The sequence below is a fragment of the Camellia sinensis genome, chromosome 9 (genome assembly GCF_055761805.1).
Source record: "Camellia sinensis isolate YWXY chromosome 9, ASM5576180v1, whole genome shotgun sequence".
Classification (NCBI taxonomy): domain Eukaryota; kingdom Viridiplantae; phylum Streptophyta; class Magnoliopsida; order Ericales; family Theaceae; genus Camellia; species Camellia sinensis.
The window spans coordinates 82,482,886-82,508,568 of NC_138969.1; the positions used below are offsets into that span (position 1 = coordinate 82,482,886).

The 25,683-nt window shown below is 46.2% G+C and overlaps 2 protein-coding genes across 2 annotated transcripts; both read right to left on the bottom strand.

The window, feature by feature from the left end:
* Positions 1-2,326: 2,326 nt before the first annotated feature.
* On the bottom strand, positions 2,327-3,205 carry LOC145799584 (uncharacterized). The gene is made up of 2 exons (XM_082889179.1): positions 3,073-3,205; positions 2,327-2,934 (listed from the first exon to the last, which is right to left on the bottom strand). Exons 1-2 carry the CDS (start codon positions 3,203-3,205, stop codon positions 2,327-2,329), a joined length of 741 nt encoding a protein of 246 aa, XP_082745305.1.
* Positions 3,206-3,938: 733 nt separating this feature from the next.
* Positions 3,939-4,514, bottom strand: LOC114269971 (uncharacterized protein At4g02000-like). The gene has a single exon (XM_028211363.2). It carries the CDS (start codon positions 4,512-4,514, stop codon positions 3,939-3,941), a length of 576 nt encoding a protein of 191 aa, XP_028067164.2.
* Between the last annotated feature and the right edge of the window lie 21,169 nt (positions 4,515-25,683).

Consider the following 25,683-nt stretch of genomic DNA (forward strand, 5'->3'; position numbering starts at 1 on the left):
TTTTATGAAAAACAAGCCACAAGAAGCTTTTAAGTTTCTGAGGAAACTTAAGCTTCCAAATCCATCCCCAATCCCCTTCCTGGTTATGATGATCAACAATTAAATCATATACACTGGATGTGGAGAACTCTCCATCAGAGGAGTTAATTCATCTGGGAGTGTCTTCTGCAACATTAAATCTGGGTGGTTATAGTTTTAAAATTACTACAACCATAGGTAAAGGAAGAGAGTTGTGCAAATGATTTAAGTCCCAATCACCATGTGCATCAAGAAGAGTCTCCACAGTAATATGCTCAAAATTTGGAAGTTGATTGGTAGGTGTGTTCAAATCCATTTCAAAAACCCCATCACCACACCACTAATCTTTCCAAACTCTCATTTTGGTACCTTTTCCAAGCTTCCATCGAACTCCCTGAACTAGGAGCTCCCTGGTATTTAGGATGCCTTTCCATATGTGAGATATATTCTTGCCTTTCTTCTTAAATAAGAAAGGCTGTTGACCCAAGTATTTATTTTTGAGCACATCAACCCAGGGAGTATTCTCCCCAATTAACATTTTCCACCCCAATTTGGATAGAAGAGCTAGATTTTGATCTCTAGCCTTGCGGATCTCAAGACCCTCATCTTTTTTCAGCTTACAGACTTAATCTCAATTAACAAGATGCACTTTCTTTTTCTCAAGGCTATCACCCCAAAGAAAGTTTCTATTAATTTTATCAATCTCATCACATACTTTCCTCGAGAGCTCCATAGTTTGCATGGTATAGGCTGGGAGGGCACTAGTGACAGATTGTATCAGGGTTGCTCTCCCTGCCAAGGACAACATCCCAGATTTCCACCCAGCAAGTTTGTTCTTCAGTTTTTCCAAAATAAACAAAAAATGATTTTTGGACACACTATCATGAAGCAATGGGGTCCCAAGGAATTTCCCCAAATTACTGGTTAAAGGAATACCACACATATTACTAAGCTGAGATGCTCTTCTTCTGGCAATATTAGGAGACACAAACATATGGGATTTATGAAGGTTAACCTTCAATCCAGAGACTTCACTAAACTCATTCAGGACTTGCAAAATAATGTTACAGTTATGCTAATTTGCTTTAGCAAACAAAATCAAATCATCCGCAAAAAACAAGTGTGATATGTTAGGACCATTCTTAGCCAAGCTAAGCCCAATCCATTGTTTAGCTTGCACTTGCTGGCTAATCATAGCAGAAAGTCGTTCCATGCATAACACAAAAAGATAAGGGGATAGAGGATCCCCTTGTCTTAAACCCTTTGCTGGTTTGAACTCTTCAAGGGGTTCACCATTCCACAAAATAGCTGTGTTCACACTAGTGACACAACTCATAATCAACTTCACTAATTTCTCATCAAAGTGGAAATCTTTTAGAGTTTGGTGGAGGAAATTCTAAGAAATGTTATCGTAAGTCTTTTCAAGATAAATTTTAAAAACCATGAATCCCACCTTCTATTTTTTTCTTTCTCAAAGTATGAATAGCTTCCTGAGTGATTATGATATTATCATGAGTGGAGCGATCCGGAATGAAGCTACTCTGATTAGGGCTAATTAAATCATTCTAGACAAGCCTAATTCTATTGACAAGGATTTTAGAAATGATTTTGAAGGTAACATTACACAAGCTGATAGGCCGGAATTGTTTCACACTCTTAGGGTTAGAAACTTTAGGGATAAGGGCTACAAGAGTTCTATTAATCTCAAGGGGAATACTACAATAAGAAAAACAATTTTGGACAAATTCGATCATAGATTGGCCCACAGTCTTCTAAAAGGTGTGGTAAAATATTGCTTGAAACCCATCCCTACCAGGGGCCTTAAAAGCTTTAATATTCTTAACAACCCTCCAAATGTCAGCAGCAGAAACATTCCTACTCATTTTAATTTGATCATCAGGGCTGATGTGCTTAGTCAGATTACTCCAATGATCAAGGCTAATAGTTTGAGTATAAGCAAAAAGGTCTTGAAAGTAATCATTCACTAAATTTTTTAACTAAGTGTGGTTATCCACCCAAACCCCTTCCTCATTTTTCAAAACTTCAATTTTTGTTTTCCTTCTCTTGATAATGGTAGACATGTGAAAAAATTTTGTATTCCGCTCACCCTGAGTGATCCAGTTTACACGGAATTTTTTAAACCAAAATAACTCTTCTTGATATAAAACTCTATTATAATCAATAGTAAGATCATTTTCAAGTTGATGTAAGTTGTGGGAATAGTTCTTAGCTTGGGAAATTTGGATCCCATTAATTCTGCCAAGCAACCAGCGCTTACGACGAAAAATGTTACCAAAAATTTTTTGTTTCAATCCTGCAAAGCAGATGTCATGTAATCCAAATTTCCCAAGGGATTATTATTCTGCATGGGCCAATTATTAGCAACAATTGCACTAAAATCCTCATGTGATAGCCAAGCAGCTTGAAATTTAAATAAATTACTGGGAGGAATAGAAGGATTTGTACCTTGAGTGTGAAGAAGAAGAGGAGAATGATCTGAATAGGTCCGAGGCAAGTTGCGAACATAGCCCTCAGCAAATAATGTTTGCCATTCTGTATTACAGAGTGCACGGTCCAATCTTACCATTGTATTGGCCCACCCTTTCCTATTATTAGTCCAAGTGAGTCTAGGGCCAACACAACCTAAATCCATGAGCTTGCAGCTACTAATTCTATCAAAGAATTTTTGGCTCCCTCTTTGACTCTGGCTTAAGCTTGGAGATTGAGAAGTTAAGAAGCTCCTTTTATCATCGGAGCTTGAGTAGTCATTAAAGTCCCCTGCTACCAGCCATGGTTCTTGAGTATGTTGAGCCAATGTTGCCAAATCATTCCAGAGTTCATCTCTCATTCGAATATTTGGGCTAGCATAAACTGCAGATAACACCCAATCAGGATAATCTTGTCTTGAAATAGTAGCTGTGATCATTTGGGAAGTAGCATCATAAACTCTCACATTGGCTTGACTAGGATTCCAAAGTAGCCAAATGCCTCAACTTCTGCCAATCGAATCTACATGGGTTGAGGCCGTAAACCCCAGATTGTTAAAAAACATACCCATCGTGTTTAGTTCCACTTTTGTCTCCATGAGTATGATCATGTCTGGTTTATGAAGCCTTGCTAATTCAAGCAGATTTCTCTGGAATCCAGCATTACCAGCACCCCTACAGTTCCATATTAGTATATCCATAGACGACAGTTTGTGGGTTGGCCAATCCTCTGTCTCAGACAGTCCCAATATATTGCGCACATTCTTCTGGTCTTCCTCCTATGGCTTCGCTGGTTTCACAAGCACCATGTGCCTCACGTTGTGCGAATCTATCTCCCACCATGGTTAAATCAGAAGCTTCACCTCTTCTAGCCACCAATCGATTCCTACGTGGTGATACACTTCTTTCCCTAGTTCTAAGAACATCAGAGTTCTGAATTGATCCACTCGATGTTCTGACGTTAGGATGTTCTCTGCCGTTTCCTCCATTAGAGCGTCCCTCCTTTCTGACCGGTGAGTTTGGTGGTTTGTCTTTTCTGGTATGCACTCGGATATCAGGGGCGGTGGCCGTAGTCAATACATTGGTATTATTTTCTAGGGTGGGTGCTGTAGTAACGGGAAAAGAGTTAGGGTTTCCTTGAGCATTTGGCTCACTTGAGCTAGGTTGTGGGCCTTTTTGCTTGGAATAGTGTGGGTTGTCACAACATATCACCTCTTTTTATTTGGGCCCAGATGCAACATCCAACCCTAGGTCTGGCCCTCCATCTTTCATGAGCTTAGCTGGGCCTATTGGACTTTCTTTTTGTACATACGAAATGTCTCCTTGAAAAGACTGAGGGCCCATGTCAAGGTCAACATAATTTCTGTGAGTTTCTTTAATTTCATGGGTAGCACTAGTTTCTCCATGGTCTTGGTCCACCTGTAAACTTTCAAATCAATTGCTCTTGTGGACATGGGCCTTATGTTTTTGCTTTCCATGATGGTATTTTCTTCTAGTGGTTGCTATGGTCCACGACCCATAGCCATGGGTTTCTGTTTCATTAGATAACTCCTTATGCTTTTGCCCAGTAGGCTGTGCTGCTCTCGGCCCAGTCGCTATGTCAGTTTGGTTAACGGACATATTTTGTACCACTTTCTCCGGTTGTATCACCGGAAATTCAGGGCACTTCTCCTTTCGATGACCAACACGGCCGCAAGAAAAACACAGAAGGTGTAAGTGTTCATACTCCACAATGTAATGGTAACGTCCAATGGTAATATGGGATATGAGTGGTTTACGTAGATCTATCTCAACACATACCCTTGCATACTTTCCACGTGCTGCCATGGCAGTATTAATGCCTACCTTTAAGGGCTTGCCAAACACCTTTGCAATGTGATAGAGGACCTTTTCATCATAGTATTCAATAGGAAGATTAGGGAACCTCACCCAGATGGCGGTTATATCCTCTTTCGCCTCATCTGATTTAAAATCAAGTTGCCATTTTCGAATTGTCACATACCGATCCATCACTACCCATGGGCCCCAAGTGAAGACCTTAGACTAATCTTCCATCAATTCAAATTTCACAATGAAGAAACCATTTCCAATATCTAGAGTTTCAAAACCTACTTGAAGATTCCACAGCTTGCGCATCCGATTTACAAACAAATTATATCCAATATTCTTCCCCAAGAGTCGTATAATGAGGCATTTCTTCCATGGTTCTCTGACCTTTTTTAGGAGACCAGCAGGTAGCTTAATGATCAGAATCGAGGCGTTCCCTTGATTCTCTGAAGCATCCTTTGTTTCGTCTTCGTTGTCCATCTCCTCATCAGAGGAGAAGTAAGCCGCCTCACAGTCAAAGTTGCGTTCTCTCTCAGTCTCATTGAATCGAGATCGTAAGAGGGCTTGCTTGAAGGATCTATGGGATCTCAGGTTATCTTCCTGTATCTTATCGACGTTGCCATTGCAGACATCAGTTTCCTCTACCATCTGCTCATCTGGCTTTTCCAAAGTATTAGCTTGAATCTCTAGTAATTCCACACCATTTGCATCACTAGATTTCACTTTTTTCTTGCTCAAATCAAGGTGGTCTTTCTCTTCCGACGGAGTTGCGTGGTTACTAGTTTTAGTTTCAACGGTTATTTTTTTTACATAATTGCTCTGAAACCAATGCAAATTAAACATAATATAGAAGAATCAACTTCTCCATTACACACATCTAAGGGATACTGTAGACACCCCATTTTTGACCGACCTTAAGACTCAGACGTCACCGATGGAGCGCTTGGTGATGTTGCATAATGTGCTCGTTCAGAAGTTTCAGAGTCGCGGCCGTGAGCCCTGCCTCCGGACTCCCGAACCCTTCCCTGTGCCTTGTCTTGGTTTGCGAACCAGACTCGGTTTTCTCTGTTTCTTTTCCTGAAGGGAGGGAGAGGTCTCGTAGACCATCTCTCAATGTCCGTAGGCTACATTTGGTGGCCGTAGGCCATTTTGCCCATTTCGGAGTCCGGTTCCCGGTTTTCGGAGCCGTCAGGCCGTGTGCCTCGGTTCGGGACCGCTTAACCATCTCCTATTGCTCTGATTTTTGGCATACATCTTATTTCATCCATTTTGAGGGACACTGGGGGCTGAGAAACCCACTTCGAGGTCGAATACCATTTTCGGTGTTTAACAGCCCATTTCCGGGACCCCGAACTGCGTGTTTTTGCTCCGGAACATTCGTTTTGCAACGGTTTTCGCTCATTTTTGGCAGGTACCTCTGTTTTATCACAGGGAAGGTCACTGAAGGGTGGGAGGCCAGCAATTGTTGCAGCAACCAGTTATTTCTCTTCCGGAGCCTCCCGGCGCCCGTTTTTCGCACTTCCGGGCTAATGTTGAATACCTTAGAGCTAGCGTTGCCAACTTTCGACCACATATCTGTGATCTACACATCTGGGAGGCCACTAAAAGTTGGTGGCCGGCCATTAAGGTCACCTGACCCTTTTGACCCCTTTCTTCCGGGCTAATGTTGAACCCCTTGGACCTTTTTTCTCGAACTTTGAACCACATATCTGTGATGTACACACCTGAGAGGCCCCTAAAAGTTCATGGCCGGCCAGTAAGTCAACTTGACCCTTTTGACCCCCTCTTTCCGAGCCATTGTTGAACCCCTTGGGCCCACTTTCTTGGAATTTCAATTACATGGTTGTGTTGTACACACATAGGGCTACCTCCCCAATACCTGGCCGGCCAGAAAATATGGTTGACCCTTTTGACCCCTAGCCGGCCGGCTAGGGGGTGTGGCCGGCCGGCCACCTCTAGCAAAAGTGAGCGGCCGGCCGTGCTCTCCTCACTGTGCCCCTTCCAGCTGTGGGGCAATATCCCCCAGATATTTTCTGTATCCGGGGGATATTTTGGGAGAGAGAATTCCTCTCCATTTCACCCCCCTTTTACACCCCCTTTCTTGACCTTATAACCAGCTGAGGGTCTTCTTCTTCTAGGTTAGAAAAATTCATCTCCAAGGCTCAACCCTAAACTCCATTGTTATAACTCTCAAAACTTCAAAAAACCCTAACTCCTTAACCTTCATTTCTTCTACACCACCAAGCCCTACCACCACTATCTCATTTCCAGCAACAAAGAAGGGTTCTTGAAGGCCAAAGGAGCAGCAAATCCATCCAAGAAGCAACCAAAGTCTAGATCTTCAAGGGTAAGTTACACTTTTACCCTTTTGACCCTTTTTCTTAATCAATATGTAAGCCATGCATGCTTTTTGTGTTGAGCTTCGGCCCTAACTGAAAAGGGCCATATTTTGAGCTCATCTTCACTTCTCATCAAGGGCTCAACCCTGTTTGAGCCCTCCATAATACACTTGCTTCATTGACCATCTTGTATGTCACAATTTTGCATGCTATTTTTTACCTATGAGCAATTTATTTTCGAGCATGTTGTAAACTGATATGAGGCATATTTTGAGCTCCTCTTCAACATTGGAGAAGGGCTCAACATTGTTTGGTGTTTCCATATGTCACTTGTAGTTATATCCCCTATTTGGCCCAATTTTTGCATAAATTAGTAGCCTTCTTTACTTCTGTTCTTGGACCTTGGTCCGAACTGAAAGTGGCCTTGTTTTGGCCTATACTTCATGTTTCATTCACACTTTTTTTCTGTTTGGTGATTATTTTGTATACTTCATGTTTTAGCACCTTTTGAGCTTCATTTTACATCACATTTTTAGCATATTTGTATACTGATTTTGAGACTGCCATATACTGTAAATGTTCATATTTTTGGTCCATCTTCAGTGTTGTAGAAGGAAATTTTTCAGTTTGGGTTTTGCTTATACCACTTGCTTCTTTACCCCTCTTTTGGCCCCTATTCTTGCATGCTATTTTTCCCCTATCTATGCTTGCTGTTTGGCCATGTTTATAACTGTGAAAGTGCATCTTTTGGGATTGTCTAGCTTCTGTCTTTGCATTGCATGTCCATATTGTGCATGTATGGCATGGCTATAGGCCATTTCGGGTGCTTAATGTTGCATTTCGGGACTTTTCCTTGCATTCCATGTCATTTCGCTTCATTTCGGGACTGTTTTCCCCCATATTTCGTTGCTGAAATTCCATTGGCATGCTTGCATATCGTTTTGGCCATATTTCATCACATTTCATCATTGCCTCGGTTTGCGTGCCCGTGTGCACGCATTTCGAGGCACTTCATTTTCTGCCGACGGCATCCGATGTGAGTGTGGCTGAGGCTCACTCATGTTGGTGTAAGCCCATTTGTCATTTCCATGTCATTTTAGCATCGCCTCGGTTTGCGTGCCCGTGTGCATGCATTTCGAGGCACTTCATTTTCATCCGACGGCATCCGATGTGAGTGTGGCTGAGGCTCACTCATGTTGGTGTAAGCCCATTTGTCATTTCCATGTCATTTTAGCATCGCCTCGGTTTGCGTGCCCGTGTGCACGCATTTCGAGGCACTTCATTTTCATCCGACGGCATCCGATGTGAGTGTGGCTGAGGCTCACTCATGTTGGTGTAAGCCCATTTGTCATTTTCCATGTCATTTTCATTGCGTATGCATTGCCTCGGTTTGCGTGCCCGCGTGCACGCACTTCGAGGCATCTCATCTTCACCGCATCTATCATCGCCTCGGTTTGCGTGCCCGTGTGCACGCACTTCGAGGCATCTCATTTTCACCGCATCTGTCATCGCCTCGGTTTGCGTGTCCGTATGCACGTACTTCGAGGCATCTCATTTTCATTGTATCTGTCATCGCCTCGGTTTGCGTGCCCATGTGCACGCACTTCGAGGCATCTCATTTTCAGCATTTGTCATCACCTCGGTTTGCGTGCCCATGTGCACGCATTTCGAGGCACCTCATTTCCATAGCATTCTGTATGTTAGGATTATATCTTAGTTGCATTTCATGCATATCATGCATATTGCATCGTGTCCGGAATAGGAGTTAGCCCGGGCACGGGAAACGTGGTACATTTCGTACTCCGAGTGACGGAATGTGTCTCAATTCCCCCAGTCACCGACACTCCGGATTATCCATGATGGAGTTAGGTTTTAGCTGTAATTTCATGTGCATTCATCCTATATTGAGTTGTGCATTTCGACTCCTCGGCCATTATGCCTCGGTATGCGTGATTGGTGGCACGAGGATCGAGACATGCATATATCTGTGCAAATACATTGCTATGCCCCTTTCCTGCTCTCTGTTGCAGCAAAACCAGGAATCAGCAACCTTTTGGGGCTTGGCACGCATTTCAAGGATAGGTGTAAACAGAGGCTAATCGGGGCATTCCGGTGGATTTCCGCGCAAGACAGTCCGGACATGCATCATCCACCAGAAGCAAGACAGTCCCTGGCTTGCACGCCAGTTTATTTGCTTTCTAGTTAATTCTTTAATTAATTAGAATTCTGTAATATTCTTTTATTTTAGGGACTGTAATATTCGGACTGTATTATTTATTCGGATCCTCCGAGTGAGGACACAACTGTAATAAGTGTGCGTGAGTGTGATGTATGTCTTCCAACCCCACGTCTTTCTCCCTTTTATTTATCCGCTTATGATGGTTAGATTAGGGCATATTTAAATTAGCATACAGTATGACAGCACGTTTGCATCATTCATCTGTATTGCATGCACCGGGCTCGGCGCACCATACTAACTGCATCGTACTTTCAATTCCAAATTGAATACATGGTAGTTGTAGCATTTCATATACCATCTTAGAATAGCCGAGCCTGCCATAGTTGCATTTTTGCATGTGTTGCATTAGGCATTTCTGTATACTTAGGATTCATGCATGATTTCTAATGTAATTCTCTGTTTTGGCTTGGAGTACTCGGTAAGCTTTATGCTTTAGCATCCTTACATGCGTGTGAGTGTTGCCATGAATAGCATGCTTACCATGAGGCTATGTGCTTATCTGATATATCTGCCTGAATGCCTGTGGGTGAAGGTTGGGTTATCTGGATTGGAATAAATCATCAAAATGTTTAAAGCCTACCTGCGGGTAGCAAAACTTCCTTCAAAAGGCAAGCATGAAATGTTTTGTTCCAATTTGGGCGACCCGGTCTATACTTATATGCTGTGAGCATCACGTAGTAACCTAGGCTAATAAACCGGATTAAGAACTCGCAATGTTTTCAAAAATTGATATCATGGTTAGTAGAGGCCGGTCTATGACCGGGCGAGCGGGGGTGCTCACGAAGTGACCTTCCCCAATCGTACCCAAGTTCCCGAGCCGAGGCAACTTTGGTGATGACGGACACGTGGCCTTTTGGCACCGAGTCAGGGTTTCCTAAATTTCCCAAAATAAAATATTTAGGTGGCGACTCTGTATCTGGCAAAGCAGTCCATGTTTGGCACTTCTTTCAAAAATCTGTTTTTTTCAAAACGATTTGCCGGATTTGGACTCTTGGGTTCAGACCTAGAACCGTGACATTTTAAGAGTCCGAGCTGTAGTAACCCTAAATGAACAGAACGGGACCTAAACCCTCCCGGGGCGTTCGGGGGACGTCTACAGTTTCTGGCGACTCCGCTGGGGATTTAGAGAACTTGACTCGAACTCATGATATCTGTTTTTGACTACACTTGTGTGTTTCTTTGCATTGCATTTGCATTGGTGCGCCTAGGACACCGTGTTTGCCATCTGCTATTCCTGAACGGTTTGCCGGAGGCTTGTCTTGTCAAGGCATGACCATAAGGCTGACCGGTTGTGGGCTCTGCCAGTATGGGAACACAAACCCCGGTTTTACCGGGGCACCCTCTTTGACCATTCGACCTAGTGCATATTCGGATCCATAGTGACCATTCCAAATTAGGACAGGTTGCTTACCCGTTTATAGGTTGTGTGAAACCGCTGCGTGTGTAGTGAAACCCTAGCTCCTGACAAAATAGGACAGGGAAACCTTACCCCAACATAGGGGTGTTTTGGCTCTCACTTATCTGTTATGTGCTTTAGAGTGCGTCTCTACAGGAATGCATGTATCAGTATATGAGTGTGGGCATCAGGCCTGCGGGTTTCAGTTCAGTATTGGCAGTATCAGGCCTGCGGGCATCAGATCAGTATATGAATTTGAGTATCAAGCCTGCGGGCTACGGTTCAGAATTATCAGTATCAGGCCTACGGGCATCAGTTCAGTATTGTCGACATCAGGCCTGCGGGCATTAGTTTTGTATTACGGATATCAAGCCTGCGGGCATCAGCCAGTATTTGAGGATCATTTATCTGCGGATATCAGATTCTGTTTCGGGGAACAGTGATACAGGGATGATAATCAGTGTTTGAGGACAGTGTATATTTCAGCTTATTGACTATGTGTTGTTATGCTCGACTGTGTGTCTTGCATATTACGTTAAGCTGTTATGCCGCCCGTTTATCTGTTTATTTATTTCCTTTTCGCTTTATTTATCTTTTGCTAGGTCAGTTTTAGCACGATTGCTTCCGACCCAACAGGCATTCCCCAAGCACCTTGGACACGAGGTCGTCGACTCCACCGATCTGAGGATTTGATAGACGGACAGCCAGTGTTCTATTCTCTACCCCCTGTTATCAGAAGGAAGCCGAAAAGGCGCAGTGTGTCAGAACAGAGGTTGTCAGGGCAGTGGGTTACTCCATCAGAGGACTATAGGACTGAGGTCTCAATTACTACTGCAGAAATAGACATACCAGTTAGACAGATGGAGCAACAGAATACATCGGGGATGGAGGCTCTAATGCGCCAGATGCAGGAAAGCATGAAACAGATGCACGATGATGCCGTCCGTCAAGCGGAATTCTCCAAACAGCAGGCCACAGTCATGGCCCAACAGGCTGAGTTGATTACCAGGTTGCAACAACAGAACACAGCGTCTGCTTCACAACAAATCCCTCCTCCAGCGGGGGTCCCATTACCCGAGAAGGCTCCTGCTATTCAGGACGTTCCTCTGAACACCCAAAATACTGTACCGACTGTCCAAAATTTACAAGAGGACACGAGTCTTCCAACGGGGCCAACACCGCCCCCGATTCCATTACAACTGTCCAAGGCTCATACATCCAATCACCCGGACTCTCCATCCGAGGACGAGGTTGATCATACGGCTCTGAAATTGAACAAATTGGAGAAACTCTTTAAGAAATCCCAAGGGGCTAAGGCTATGCCGGATATCGGAGATGGATATACCGAGGAGGCCGTGACACTCCCCGATAGGTTCAAAATGCCACAAATAGACCGTTTTGACGGGACTGGTGACCCCATGGTCCATATCCGACTGTTTGCGGATGTCTTACGGCCAATGGGCCTAACGCGACAGCAAAAGCTCTCACTATTCGGCCGAACCCTGTCGGGTGTGGCCTCCCATTGGTACGCAAGATTATCGGATGAGGTGAAGAAGAATTGGGACGAGATGGCTGAGGCCTTTGTCACACAATATTCATACAACACACAGATCGAGATCACAACCCGTGATCTTGAAACGACGAGGCAAGAGCCCAAGGAATCTTTCTCGGACTTTGTGATCCGATGGAGGGCAAAAGCGTCGACGATGACTTTAAGGCCCACAGACAGAGATCAAATTCGGATGATTGTGCGCAATCTCCACCCCAAGTTAATGCAAAGAATGATTGTGGTCCCCTTCCCTACTTTCGCAGATTTACATGATATGGGGGTGCAAATAGAAGATGCTATGAGGCAAGGACTGCTTGACCAGGACAGAGAACAACCGAGGAGGACCTTCAATCGCAATAACAATGCAGGCCCGATTGGCGCTGCTAATACAAGAGCCTCGGAAGTTGGTATGGTCACCACCACTCCCCCTCCCTCTCCAAGGCCCATGACTGCCACACCATTCTCCGGCGCGTCCGGAAGTAACTCACAAAACAGCCGATTCCAACCCCGAGGCCAAAGAACCTTTACTCCACTATATATGCCTCTGACCAAAGTTCTAGGAATACTGATCAGAAAGAATCATTTAAAACCCCTAGAACCAAAGCCATTACCAAATCCACTTCCCCCCTCATATGACCCGTCAAAATACTGTGCATACCACCAACAACACGGTCATGACACCGACCGTTGTTACAGACTGCGTCATGAGATCCAAGATCTTATTGACAAACAGGTGATCGCACCTCCCGACCAACCCAATGTTACGACCAACCCTCTCCCATCACATAACCAAGCTCCTCCTCCCAAAAGAATTAACTTTATCCAGACTGGGGTCGCATCTTACGATCCTAGCATCTACATTACCCCCACCCACCTACCCAAGCCGGAAGTGCTCCTCCCTGATTGCACTAACTTCTTGTGCATGGTGGACACCTCCAAAACCCAACCAGAACCGATGGTGGTGACCGTCGAAGGCAGGGCAGGGCAGATTTTGGGAGAGACCGAGTCTGTTGAATCTGGAACTGAGCAGAATTTTGCTGAGAGGGCTTATGATCCAAGCGAGTACATCCTATCAACGAGCCGAACTGGGCTAAGTGTAAAATTTCCCGAGACAGGAGAACTATGCATGATCCGAGGGGAGGGATCTGAGTTATGGGCAGATGAGCTGACAACCGTAGAAGAGGACTTTGCTAACTTGCAATTTCTCGATGATCAGGAGCTGGAGGATGCGTCCATTAACTGGAATGATTATGAGGGATCAGAGGAGGCCACGGGATGGCTCGAAGATCAACCGGATGCAGTGGGGGAAGCGCAACCAAAACAGAGCCCGGCAGGGGCAGAAATATCAGTTGTGGCCGGAACGGTCGAAAATCAAGTTGTACCGCCGGAGAGCGCCGGTGTTAAGAATTCCGCTCAGGACATGGGCATTACGGATGTGGGAACTGTTGAACAAGCAACTGTACTGACGCAGTTGGAACAAGGAAAGTTTGAGGAAGCTGAGAGAGCCAGAAAGGCGAAGGGCCCTGAGGGGACCGAAAGTTCTGTGCGCACAAAGACAAGCAATGCTGCGAGCATATGGACAGAGAGCACTGAAAGTGCGAGTGGACCGGAGCCAGACAGGTGCCTGTTGGCTGCCAGTGGAATGTGGTGGGAAGATGACGATTTGTGTCTTGCCCACACCGATGAGGACTGGGGGAATAACCAACTGGATGATACTTGGTATCTGGATGAAGTGGACCATATGACAAGAAGTGGGCGGTACTTCAAGCCCCCACACCTAGACCAACCCGAAGCATCCGGGAAAGACAGAGAAGTAGAGAGACAGAAGGAGAAGCAGATTGAAGATGAGGCTGTGTTGAAACAATTAAAGAAAATACAAGCAGACATCTCCATCTGGGGACTGCTAATGGCATCACGAGTGCACAGGGAAGCTGTCCTATCTGCCATGGACAAGTCGAAACTTTCTATAGACACCACGCCTGAACAGCTGGTTGGGCTGGTTTTTCCGGGAGGAGGTTCCCCGGCATTAACTTTTTCAGACAAGAAGCTACCGCCTGAGGGCGCAAATCATAATAAGCCTCTCTACATCTCTGTGGAATGTAGAGATAAGTGGATACCGGTGGTACTTGTTGATACCGGGTCTGCGATTAACGTCTGCCCGACCAGAACGGCATATGCAATCGGGTTGAAGCCCGTAGATTTCGTCCCAACCACCCAAGTGATCAGGGCATATGACAATACCAGCAGAGAGGTGATGGGGACTGTTAAAATTCAAACTAAGGTTGGTCCAGGACAACACAGTATCGAATTTCATATCTTGGACGTTCCCGCAACCTTTAACTTACTTTTGGGGCGACCGTGGTTGCACCAGGTCAAAGCAGTCTCTTCCACCCTTCATCAAATGCTGAAATACCCTCACGGGAAAGGGGTAGCAATCGTTTTTGGAAATTCATCGATCCATCCCCCGCCGGAGGTGTCTACACCCGTCTTGGAGATCGAGCACGGCACGGAGGATGTGTTTTTGTCGGGGTTCACTTTGGCCGAGGCTCAAGTAGTGCAGAATGTCATGGCTGCGAATGAGGGCATGTATGTTAGTGCACAATCCATATACCTCATGAACAAGCTGAAGCATACCCCTGGGATGGGATTAGGGAGAAGCGGCCGGAAGGGCGTCTCAGTGTTGGCCGAAGTGCCACACAACCCCCACGCCTTTGGACTGGGTTATCTGCCCACCAAGGAAGATTGGGTGAGGAAAGGGAAAGAAATGGCCGGAAGGGCCAGAGCAAAGAAGGCCGGGAAGCCATTTGATTTAATGCACAGGCCCATCTGGGGTACCCTAAACGGACGTTTCGTCCGGGAGGGGGAAGATTTTCCATTCTGCGGCTTCCCGGAGCCATGGCTAAACGCAAAGGGGAAGCGCGTGCCTGGTTTTGAAATCTTCTTCGACATACAATTATCTGGGGATGACGTTGCCGAGGCGCAGACAGACCCACCAACCGAGATTGAGCAATGTGAAGCAGTGGATCCCGAGAGTACAGAGCTGCAAATGGGGGTAGCACTGGCGAGTCTACTATCAAATCCTCCGATCAGCCAAGAGTGCTTGGGGGATAACTCTTCGGTTTCTGTGATTGGAGATGAAATAGCTGCAGGCTTTCCAGCGCCGATCTTGGATGCATCTATCGCACCTTCTCTCATCTGGCAGTATGAAGAAGGCTTTTTATCTAGCAGTTCCGGGTCAGGTAGTGAGCCGGAATCTGATTCTGCCGAATCTTCTGCGTCGGAATCAGATTCCAGCTCGACTGAGTCTGAGTCCGGTATTCCTGGGAGTGATAACCCGGATACCACAGTCCTGTCTAGGTCGTCTTTTTCATTTTCTTTTGAGTCTGTTGTAACAGAGGAATCTGACGGCTTGGAAGTATTTAATGAGAATGATGTGGATGTGGTTTCCGAGTATTTTTCTGTGCCTTTGATTTATTGCTTAAATCAGGATTTTCAAAATTTTGATGAAAATAGTGAGGAAGAAATTCCTCCAGTTTTGCAACGATTAATTGATCAAGAGCAGGAAAGATTTGTTAAACCTTTAATCGATGAAATCACTTCTGTGAATATTGGTACTGAGAAGGACCCGCGGCTGGTCCAGATCGGGTCCACGTTGTCTTCAGAGGAGCGCGAGCGCTTAGTCGCTTTATTAAAAGATTTCAAAGATGTTTTCGCGTGGTCCTATGAAGACATGCCTGGAATCGATCCTGAGATTGTACAGCACCGGATCCCTCTTGATCCAGAGGCCCGCCCTGTCAAACAGAAACTCAGAAGGATTTGCCCGGACTGGGCCCTCAAGATTAAGGAAGAGGTCACCAAACAAATTGACGCAGGGTTCCTGTTGGTGTCTGAATATCCAACTTGATTGGCCAACATAGTCCCGGTGCCAAAGAAGGACGGCAGAATTCGGGTCTGTGTAGACTTCAGAGATTTGAACAAGGCCAGTCCGAAGGACGACTTCCCCTTGCCGCACATCGATGAATTGGTGGATTTCACGGCAGGACACGCCTTGCTTTCGTTTATGGATGGTTTCTCAGGCTATAATCAGATAGTGATGGCACCCGAAGACCGGGAGAAGACTGCGTTCACTACCCCGTGGGGTACATATTGTTATCGAGTGATGCCATTCGGGTTGAAAAATGCTGGAGCTACGTATCAACGGGCAGCAACTACAATATTACATGATATGATCCATAAGGAGGTCGAAGTGTACGTGGACGACATGATTGTCAAGTCCAAAGATAGAGAGGGCCACTACACCGCCTTACAAAAATTCTTTCAGAGGATCAAAGAGTTTCGGCTGCGACTGAACCCCCAGAAATGCACGTTTGGTGTTACAGCAGGGAAGATGCTAGGGTTTCTGATCACACAAAGGGGCATCGAGGTCGACCCTTCCAAAATCAAGGCCATCTTAGAAATGCCACCACCAAGGACTGAAAAGGAGGTGCGAGGCTTTCTGGGTAAAGTGCAATTCATAAGGCGGTTTATTTCTAAACTAACCTTAACTTGTGAACCACTTTTTGGTCTCCTGAAGAAAGGAAAGAAATTCCAATGGGACGGCCGATGTCAAGCAGCTTTTGAGCAGATCAAAGAGTATCTACAGAACCCACCCGTGTTGTCACCGCCAGAGTCAGGGAGACCGTTGATACTGTACCTTTTGGTAACTGAGACCACCATGGGCTGCATGCTCGCACAGGAGTCAGAAGACAAAGTGGAAAGGGCCATATACTATCTGAGCAAAAAGATGCTAGATTACGAGACCCGCTATACACCGCTGGAAAAGGCTTGTTTGGCCTTGGTATGGGCAACCAGGAAGCTGCGGCACTACCTGTTAGCTCACTCTGTAATGTTGGTTTCGCGATTGGATCCCATCAAATATCTTTTCGAGAAACCAGCACTTACGGGTAGGCTAGCTCGATGGCTGCTGTTGCTCTCCGAATTTGATTTGAAGTATGTAACGCGCAAGTCAGTAAAAGGCAGAGCGGTAGCGGAGTTCCTTGCCGACCACCCGGTTGAGGGGGATGAAGCGGTTGAGTATCTATTCCCAGATGAAGCCATTCTGCACGTTGAAGATGAAACCTGGACAATGTACTTTGACGGAGCGTCAAACCAGTATGGGTATGGGATAGGGGTGTTGCTGATAGCGCCTGATGATTCCCGTATTCCTTTAGCATTCAAGCTCCGATTCAAAGTTTCCAACAATGAAGCAGAGTATGAGGCATGTATTGCTGGCCTGGAAGCAGCCCTGGAACTAGGGGCAAGACGAGTGGACGTCATTGGGGACTCGAACCTTGTTGTGTCTCAAGCAAAAGGAGATTGGAAGGTCAAAGAGGAAAGGATGATAATCTACCACCAAACCTTGGATTTGTTAATTCCTCGGTTTGAGAAGCTAAATTTCACCCACCTCGTAAGAGAGAACAACAGGTTTGCAGATTCATTAGCAACTCTATCTTCTATGATAGACATCCCGTCCGGAGTCCGGATGCGTCCAGTTATTATCGATCAGAAGTTTGCGCCGGCATATGAGTCGATTTCCGCCATAGATGAGGTTCAAGACGGCAACCCCTGGTATTACGACATCTGGAACTTCTTGGAAAAGGAGGCATATCCACCGGGGGCAAATGCCAAGGATAAGAGGGCTGTCCGAAGAATGGCTGCTCAGTTCATTATCTGCGGGGGAAATTTGTACAAAAGGGGCCATCTGGGAATGCATAAGCTCTGTGTAGAAGCTGAAGAGTCAAAACGCCTGATGGAAGCCATCCATGGGGGGGAGTGCGGTGCACACATGAATGGAGTAATGATGGCCAGAAAGATCCTCAGACAGGGCTACTACTGGTCAACCATGGAGGAATATTGCATTGGTTTTGTTCGGCGATGCCACAAATGTCAAATTCATGCAAATCGCATGAACATCCCACCGTCGAAACTATACAACATGACTTCGCCGTGGCCTTTTTCAGTCTGGGGAATTGATGTGATCGGAGCTGTTACCCCGAAGGGGTCAAACGGGCATGAGTTTATCCTGGTAGCGATAGATTACTTTACAAAGTGGGTCGAGGCCCAATCATACGCAGTGTTGAAGGCGTCGCATGTCGCAAAGTTCATCAGGAACAACATCATCTGTCGCTACGGGGTGCCAAACGAAATAATTTCAGACAATGGTTCCCACTTCAAGAAAGAAGTGATAGACTTGTTGGAGAAATACAATGTGGCTTTCCATAAGTCATCTACATACAGGCCGCAGACCAACGGAGCGGTTGAGGCCGCCAACAAGAATATCAAGCATATACTACAGAAGATGGTGGAAACCTATCGAGATTGGCCAGGCAAGCTGCCATTTGCTTTGTGGGGTTACAGGACTTCAATCAGAACTTCTACTGGAGCAACTCCATATTCATTGGTCTATGGAATGGAGGTTGTTCTACCCATTGAGATTGAGGTTCCATCGTTACGAGTATTGGCTGAATGCCAGATAGCCGAAGCAGATTGGCAGCAAAGCAGATTCGAAGAACTCATGCTCTTTGATGAAAGAAGACTGAAAGCACTGTACCACATCCAAGGCTATCAACGCAGAATCGCCCGGGCTTTCAACAAGAAGGTTAAGTCCAGGAATCTGAAAGAGGGAGATTTGGTGCTCAAAGACAACCGAGCTCCCATCCACGACCCAAGGGGCAAGTTCAAACCCAATTGGACTGGTCCTTATATCATCAAAGCTATCTGGTCAGGTGGAGCTGTGGTTCTGATGGATCTAGATGGCTTGGAGTTCTCACAACCGATCAATATGGACAAGTTGAAGAAATACTATCCTTGAGAGGCTCGCTAGGCCGAAAACCCGAAAGGGCGACCTAGGCAAAATTCAGAGCACAAAAAAATTAGAAAATATAAAAACTGAGCTCGCAAGGTTGAAAACCCGCAAAGGGCGGCCTTGGCAAAAGTTAGAGCGCAAAAGGAGAGTGAAAATACTCGAGCGAACCTAAGCCTGAACTACGTAAGACTTGATTCCCATCTTTGGGATACGTAGGCAGCTTCGTCTTGAAGTTCAGTCATAAATATTTCCCCGATCAACTTTGTCCATTTCAATCATCTCAGTCATCTTTATCTATCAGCATTTACCGTGATCTCCGGTACAGTGCTGTTCAAACTAGGGGCAACTTTCTGTTGTCGCGACGGTGCAGAGTTACTCAGACTAGGGGCAACTTTCCGTTGCTTTAGAGTGCCGCATTGTTCTTCAGACTAGGGGCAACTTTCCAGTTGCAGGGATCTGGGGTTGTGCATTTCAGTGACAGATTTTCGGCGTGTCCAGTTCTGATCCACATCGAAAATAGTTTTGAAAAGTTTTAATAAAAGTTGACTTTGTTCAAATCAATCTTTTTACGACTTAGACCATTTTTGAACCAAAAGTGGAAAATTTTCAGTACCATAACTTTCAATTTCATTGATTTCAAAATAGAGTTCTCCTGCTCTTGCATTACAATCGAGGTTGCTTATTTTAGTACAATCATAAAGAAAACTTGAAAATACTAATAAGCAATAAATTAGGGGCATAGTTGAATCAAGTATCTCTGTGTCCCCTTCCAGAGCTGGACGGAGCATCTGATGCCAAGCTGGGCCCAACTTGTACCTCCTCTTTGAGCCAATCCACACATTCATCTGACAAAGTGCAACTGAAGGTTGAAGCAGGGGCCAGAAGCTCTCTAGTCCTCCATGCCGTGGCATATCTCTGGCCGGCCAGCTCCCAGGGATGGCTGGCAATGTTGCAGTGTGTCTCCTCGGCCCTGTTTTGCTCTTCGAAGGAGAACTCCAAGCATTGCCATACAACAGGAGAGTCGAAGGCCTTCATTTCAGACGCGTTCCGATGCCCAGATCGTCAAAAGTACACCTTTTGTTGTTGAGTTTTGCTTATCGAGTTGTTGTACTTTGCTTATCGAGTTGTTTGTCGAGCGGACGTGTTTTGTGTTTTTGAGTCATTGCTCTCTGTTTAAACAAATTTTGTTAAAGTCTTGTTTGTTTGCATTGTTGCTTTTTGCTTATCGAGTTGTAAACTTGCTAAAGATTCTGTTATATCTTAGTAAGTTGGGTTGTTTAGTTTGTTGCGTCGGTTCACTACCTGATTTGGTGATTACAATGCGCATTACCATTCAATTTCATTCTTATGCGAAACAAATTGATGCGATATGATGCTAAAAGTTCAAAGTACAAACACCTTTCCAAAAGACTATTTCATTTCATCATGCTTTACGACAAATAAAGGTACAGGTTTTACAAAAATAAAACTGCCTAACAATGTGCAAAGTGCTACAAACTACTAGTAAAAAGAAAAATAAAGCATGGAAATAGCAGCATCAAAATCCTCGGGAGCGGGAACGAGAAGCACGCCTAGTCCTCTTTTGCGGGACAACCTCCACACCATCATCAGAGTCGGAGCTGTCATCCTCAGGATCCTCCTCAGCCTCGCCTCTGTTCCCCGAGCCAAAACCGGAGCCTCCCTCCTCAACAGATGTCTCGAACTGACGGTCGGTAGCCTCCTCCTCCTCCTCCTCATCAGGCTCCTCCTCCACAACATGAGCTCTGCGTCTGCGGACAGGCCCTCCTCGAGCTCCTCGATAAGGCCTAGATGGCCCGGCTCCTCGGGAAGGCCGAGATGACCCCTCCCCCTGATAGGGCCCGGATGGCCCAGCTCCCTGATAAGGCCCAGATGGCCCAGCTCCCCAATGAGGCCCAGGTGGCCTGGCCTGCGGCTGACCAGACCATGTAGGCATCTGGAAATAAGGAGTTCAAATCAAATACATCAGTCCAAACATGTACATCGGATACAGATATAAGCAAAGGCTACATGAAGTAGGTGCATGTAAATACAGTGTACAAGTGAGGTGTGTGTCAGATGTGCTCTACACAAATAGTCTATCAATGCAGTAGAAATCAGCATGTCATCAGAAGTATGATAAATGCCAGGAAAACTGAAAGATACCCGAATGCCTGCAATAGACAACTGTGCCTCCCTGCGTAGGACCATGCCCTCGAGCGTGGCCACCAGCCCAACCACTTCCTCCATGTACCCTCGCGATGGCTGCAAAAATGAGCTCATAATCATCAGTGAACAGAAGAATGTCTAAACATCTGAATGATGAATGAAAAGTGGAGCATACCGGCGGTGAGTCCGGATCAATGGCATATCGATCACTGGGCGTCAGAGGCTCTAGTGGAATCGGAATCGGAGAGCTAGCCCCGTACTGCCACGCCATCAACTCAGTGGGCATATCTGGCCATCCGACATGAGGATGAATCGACGGAGCCGGGGGAGCTGGTCTACTCCCACCTCTAGATGTGCCAGCCCGGCTAGAAGAAGGGATGTCTGTAGCTCGAGCCCGAGCCTGATCCGAGGATGACATACCGGCAGGTCTCATCATCGGAATACGAGCTTCTGTCAATGGGGGCATCAAATATATGTGACGATAGGTGGCGTAGTCCCCCTCCGCAACATATAACAAAGCATCACTGCCCAGCATGGCGCCGACTACCTCTGAGTAAGAGAGCCTGTCAGCGGTCCGCATACTAGCTGGAGGTACCGCGGGAACATCCTGAGAAAGATATCCCCGTACCTGGCACAGAAAGCGCTCCCCCAGGAACCAGACTCTGCCAACTGGCCCTTCGAGCAGGACCCTATACCGGGAGATGCCTGATGCTCCGGTATACTGAAGTAGGAGATCGTCACCCAGAGGTGCCCAAGGCTGCCAAGTAATCTGCGGATGATAAATGTATAAACCAATCAGAGAACGAGAATATACAGAGCAAATCAAAGATGAAAATGAAAAGAACTGAAAGTTCTGAAGTACCTCTGAGTGTCGCACAGTGTCGAAGTACTCTCGCAGGCGAACCAGGGTCTCTCGAGGTCTCGCCCGGTGCGGGCCCTCAAATATCAATGAATATGGGGTCACGGGAATCCCCACCACCTCTAGCACTGGGGCTAACGATGGGAAGTATACATAAGCCCATAGCTGAGAAAAGCAGTGCAGAATGTAAGTACGAAATGATGAGAGCAAAATGCAGACTGTAAAAGTGTGCTGTATGTGCAATGTATAAGTAATGAAGAGCAGAAATGTAAATCAAGGAGACAGAAAGTACCTCCCAAGCTCTCCAGTAGCCGCCAAGCAAATCGCCCCGCCCGCGGGAGGTCGCGCTCATGTAAAAGTAGAGGGTAGCCAGGCCAGCGCCACCCCAATCATATCTACTGACCTGTGATAGGTCGACTAGAGCGCTCAGCAGATATAGCCCAATGGTGTTCCCTCTGTCGGCAAACAGGGTAGTCCCGAAGAGGAACATCAGGAAACCACGAGCATACTGCTCTGTCTCCTCAGGAGTCTCGGGCACCATCTCCGCCCGCCGGAAATGGGAGGAGAACCAAGTGTATCTGACTCTCCCTGAAACCCTATCAACAGGTGGGCGAGCCCCCAACAAATACATCCAGGCGGCCTCCCACTCGCCCATATCCTCATCGTATGGGATGGCCCAACCTCCGACATCAAGGCCGGTCAATACAGCAAAGTCAAAAGGGGTCATGGTCATGTCCCCGGTAGCAGAGAAATGGAAGGAATTGGTGGTGTCCCACCATCTCTCTACTAGGGCTGCCATCAAGGTCCTCCTGGCAGGACATCGTGACAACCCGGCGCAGAAGGGCCCAAACCCTGCCAAGTCTACCAAACCCCTGACGCCCTCCGGGAGCTCAGCATACCAATCCCGCGCCGCGGTGGAACCATATCCTCGCACACTGCGGGAACCACCTTGCATTCAGAATGAATATATGTGTCAATAATAAGATGAAATGGGCTGAGTGCCGATGAAGTGAAATAAGTTGCATACAAATAAAATGAAGTAGTCGTGTGTTCAGAAGTGAAGTGTACGGACTGTGTGTTCAATATAATCAACTCTCAACTTTCAGTTAATTTTTGGGCTGCGTGTTCAACTTTCAGTTAATTTGTGGGCTGCGTGTTCACTATCTACCTGGGCTGCGTGTTCAGAGAATTTGAATTTTGGGCTGCGTGTTCAACTTTCAGTTAATTTGTGGGCTGCGTGTTCACTATCTACCTGGGCTGCGTGTTCAGAGAATTTGAATTTTGGGCTGCGTGTTCAACTTTCAGTTAATTTGTGGGCTGCGTGTTCACTATCTACCTGGGCTGCGTGTTCAGAGAATTTGAATTTTGGGCTGCGTGTTCAACTTTCAGTTAATTTGTGGGCTGCGTGTTCACTATCTACCTGGGCTGCGTGTTCAGAGAATTTGAATTTTGGGCTGCGTGTTCAACTTTCAGTTAATTTGTGGGCTGCGTGTTCACTATCTACCTGGGCTGCGTGTTCATAGATTTTGAATTTTGGGCTGCGTGTTCAACTTTCAGTTTAATTGTGGGCTGCGTGTTCACTATCTACCTGGGCTGCGTGTTCAGAAAATTTGAATTGTGGGCTGCGTGTTCACTATCTATCTGGGCTGTGTGTTCAGAAAATTTGAATTTTGGGCTGCGTGTTCAAACTTCCATTTAAAGTGTGGGCTGTGTGTTCACCTTCGAATTTGGGCTGTGTGTTCAACAAATCAGTGTTTGAGCCATGTGTTTTAATGTGCGCTGTGTATTCGCAATTAATTAATGAACCGAGTGTTCGGGAGTTTGAATGTTGAAACTACATGTTCAAAGATGTAAGGAAAGTACTATGTCACAAGCTAAATGTTTAAGCATGGCAAGGGTGCGAAATGTAAAATACAGAAGATGAGGTAAATACCTCTCGGGCCTCGTGAGAGAGATGCTGCTCCGGCTCTCTGAGAAGCAGATCCGCGGGTGCTCTCTCGTCAAAACTGGTAAAATGACGGAAAACGGCACGAGGGAGGGCGTGCACTGCTGGACGGTACCTCTCGGGCATGAAAGGTCGAGTCCTCGGAGGAAGAGTCATAGGATCGAAATCGTCCCCAGCGCCCAGAAAACCTCCACCGTGAGGAGAATTGCCTGCCATTTTCGAGAATCTGCAAAAGGGGAGCAAAAATGAGCAAAATGAGCAAAAATTGGCGAAAGTCAACTCCCGAGAAAATATTCTAAATATTAAGATGAACTTACCTCAAGTGGTGAAAATGCAAAAAGAAGCTCCGAAGCCGGAATTTAATCGCTCCAAAGTGTTTAAAACTAAGTGTTTTTACGAAAACAATTTGCGCGGGGCGTTGGAAAACGCGCGTAAAACTCAAAACTGGGGAGAAAAGTGTTGAAAGAGGCAAGGAATGAAGTGAGGTTCGGCTGCCATTTATAGGCCTCAAGCCTTGGGTGAAAAGGCATGCAAAAAGGAGGCAAAAAGACCGAAATGCCCTCGGAAAAAGGGCATGGCCGGCCGGCCCCTGTTTCTAGCTGGCCAGCCATCTGCTTTTTGCAGAAATGGCCGGCCAGCCATTAGCTTTTGTGGAAAACGGTTGGACACCCCCCCTTGGGAAGATAAACGGCCGGCCATCATCTCCACATGCTCACCTAGCTCTCTGCAAATTTTGAGGAAGATCGGGGTTCCCGGGACCTGAAAAAGTGCAAGAAACGTACACTTCCGGTCGCAAAATTGCTCCGTCGGGACTTCGGTTTCAAGTGCTGACATGTGTCTCATCATCATTCATCGAAATCAAAGTGTATCCTTTTTGAATGAGCTGTAACCTTTCAAAGAAGCAGATCGGAGGCCGTGATCGAGTTACCCTCGCCGAAACACGCGTTTCCATACTCGTTGTTTTACGACGAATGACACTCTGATTCATGCTCGTTTTGTACTTTCATGCACACATCTTGCATTCTCATGGGCATACTCACATTGTCATGTACATTTCTTGATATTGGCATACCTCCGTGTTTGAGCATGCGTTGTCACACATGTTCCATTCTTGCATTGCGATGCATTCACTCACCAACACTGCGTGTGTCAAATTTTTGGAATCACATCAAATATGTGTTGTTAGCATATTATACTTGTTGCAATTTCTCTCTTTTGCAGGCACGATATTGTATGTACGGTTCAATTGAGGCTGGTGCGACCAGACGAATCGCGCAGGTATCGTATCTTCTCCGTGTGAGACGTGGCGGAGATTGAACAAATCCTCCGCATTCTTAACTGCATGAAATGTGGTTGTCGCTTTGCATTCTTGCTTAAAACTGTTGCATCTATTTGCGAATACTTGCTTCGTTACAGCCTGCTGCATTTGCATGATCATTGGGTTACCTTCGGCTTCTTGCATATCATTTGCATTTTGCCCCCTGCCTGCGGGCATGCCTGCGGGCACATCTCTGTCTATCCTGTATGTTTGTCTAAGTCTTCGGCCTTGTCAAAAATGGGTCGTCTTTTGGCTTTGACATTCACTCCCGTCACTTGTGACTTCCGAGTTCTGTCAAAGAGGGGCAACTGTAGACACCCCATTTTTGACCGACCTTAAGACTCAGACGTCACTGATGGAGCGCTTGGTGATGTTGCATAATGTGCTCGTTCAGAAGTTTCAGAGTCGCGGCCGTGAGCCCTGCCTCCGGACTCCCGAACCCTTCCCTGTGCCTTGTCTCGGTTTGCGAACCAGACTCGGTTTTCTCTGTTTCTTTTCCTGAAGGGAGGGAGAGGTCTCGTAGACCATCTCTCAATGTCCGTAGGCTACATTTGGTGGCCGTAGGCCATTTTGCCCATTTCGGAGTCCGGTTCCCGGTTTTCGGAGCCGTCAGGCCGTGTGCCTCGGTTCGGGACCGCTTAACCATCTCCTATTGCTCTGATTTTTGGCATACATCTTATTTCATCCATTTTGAGGG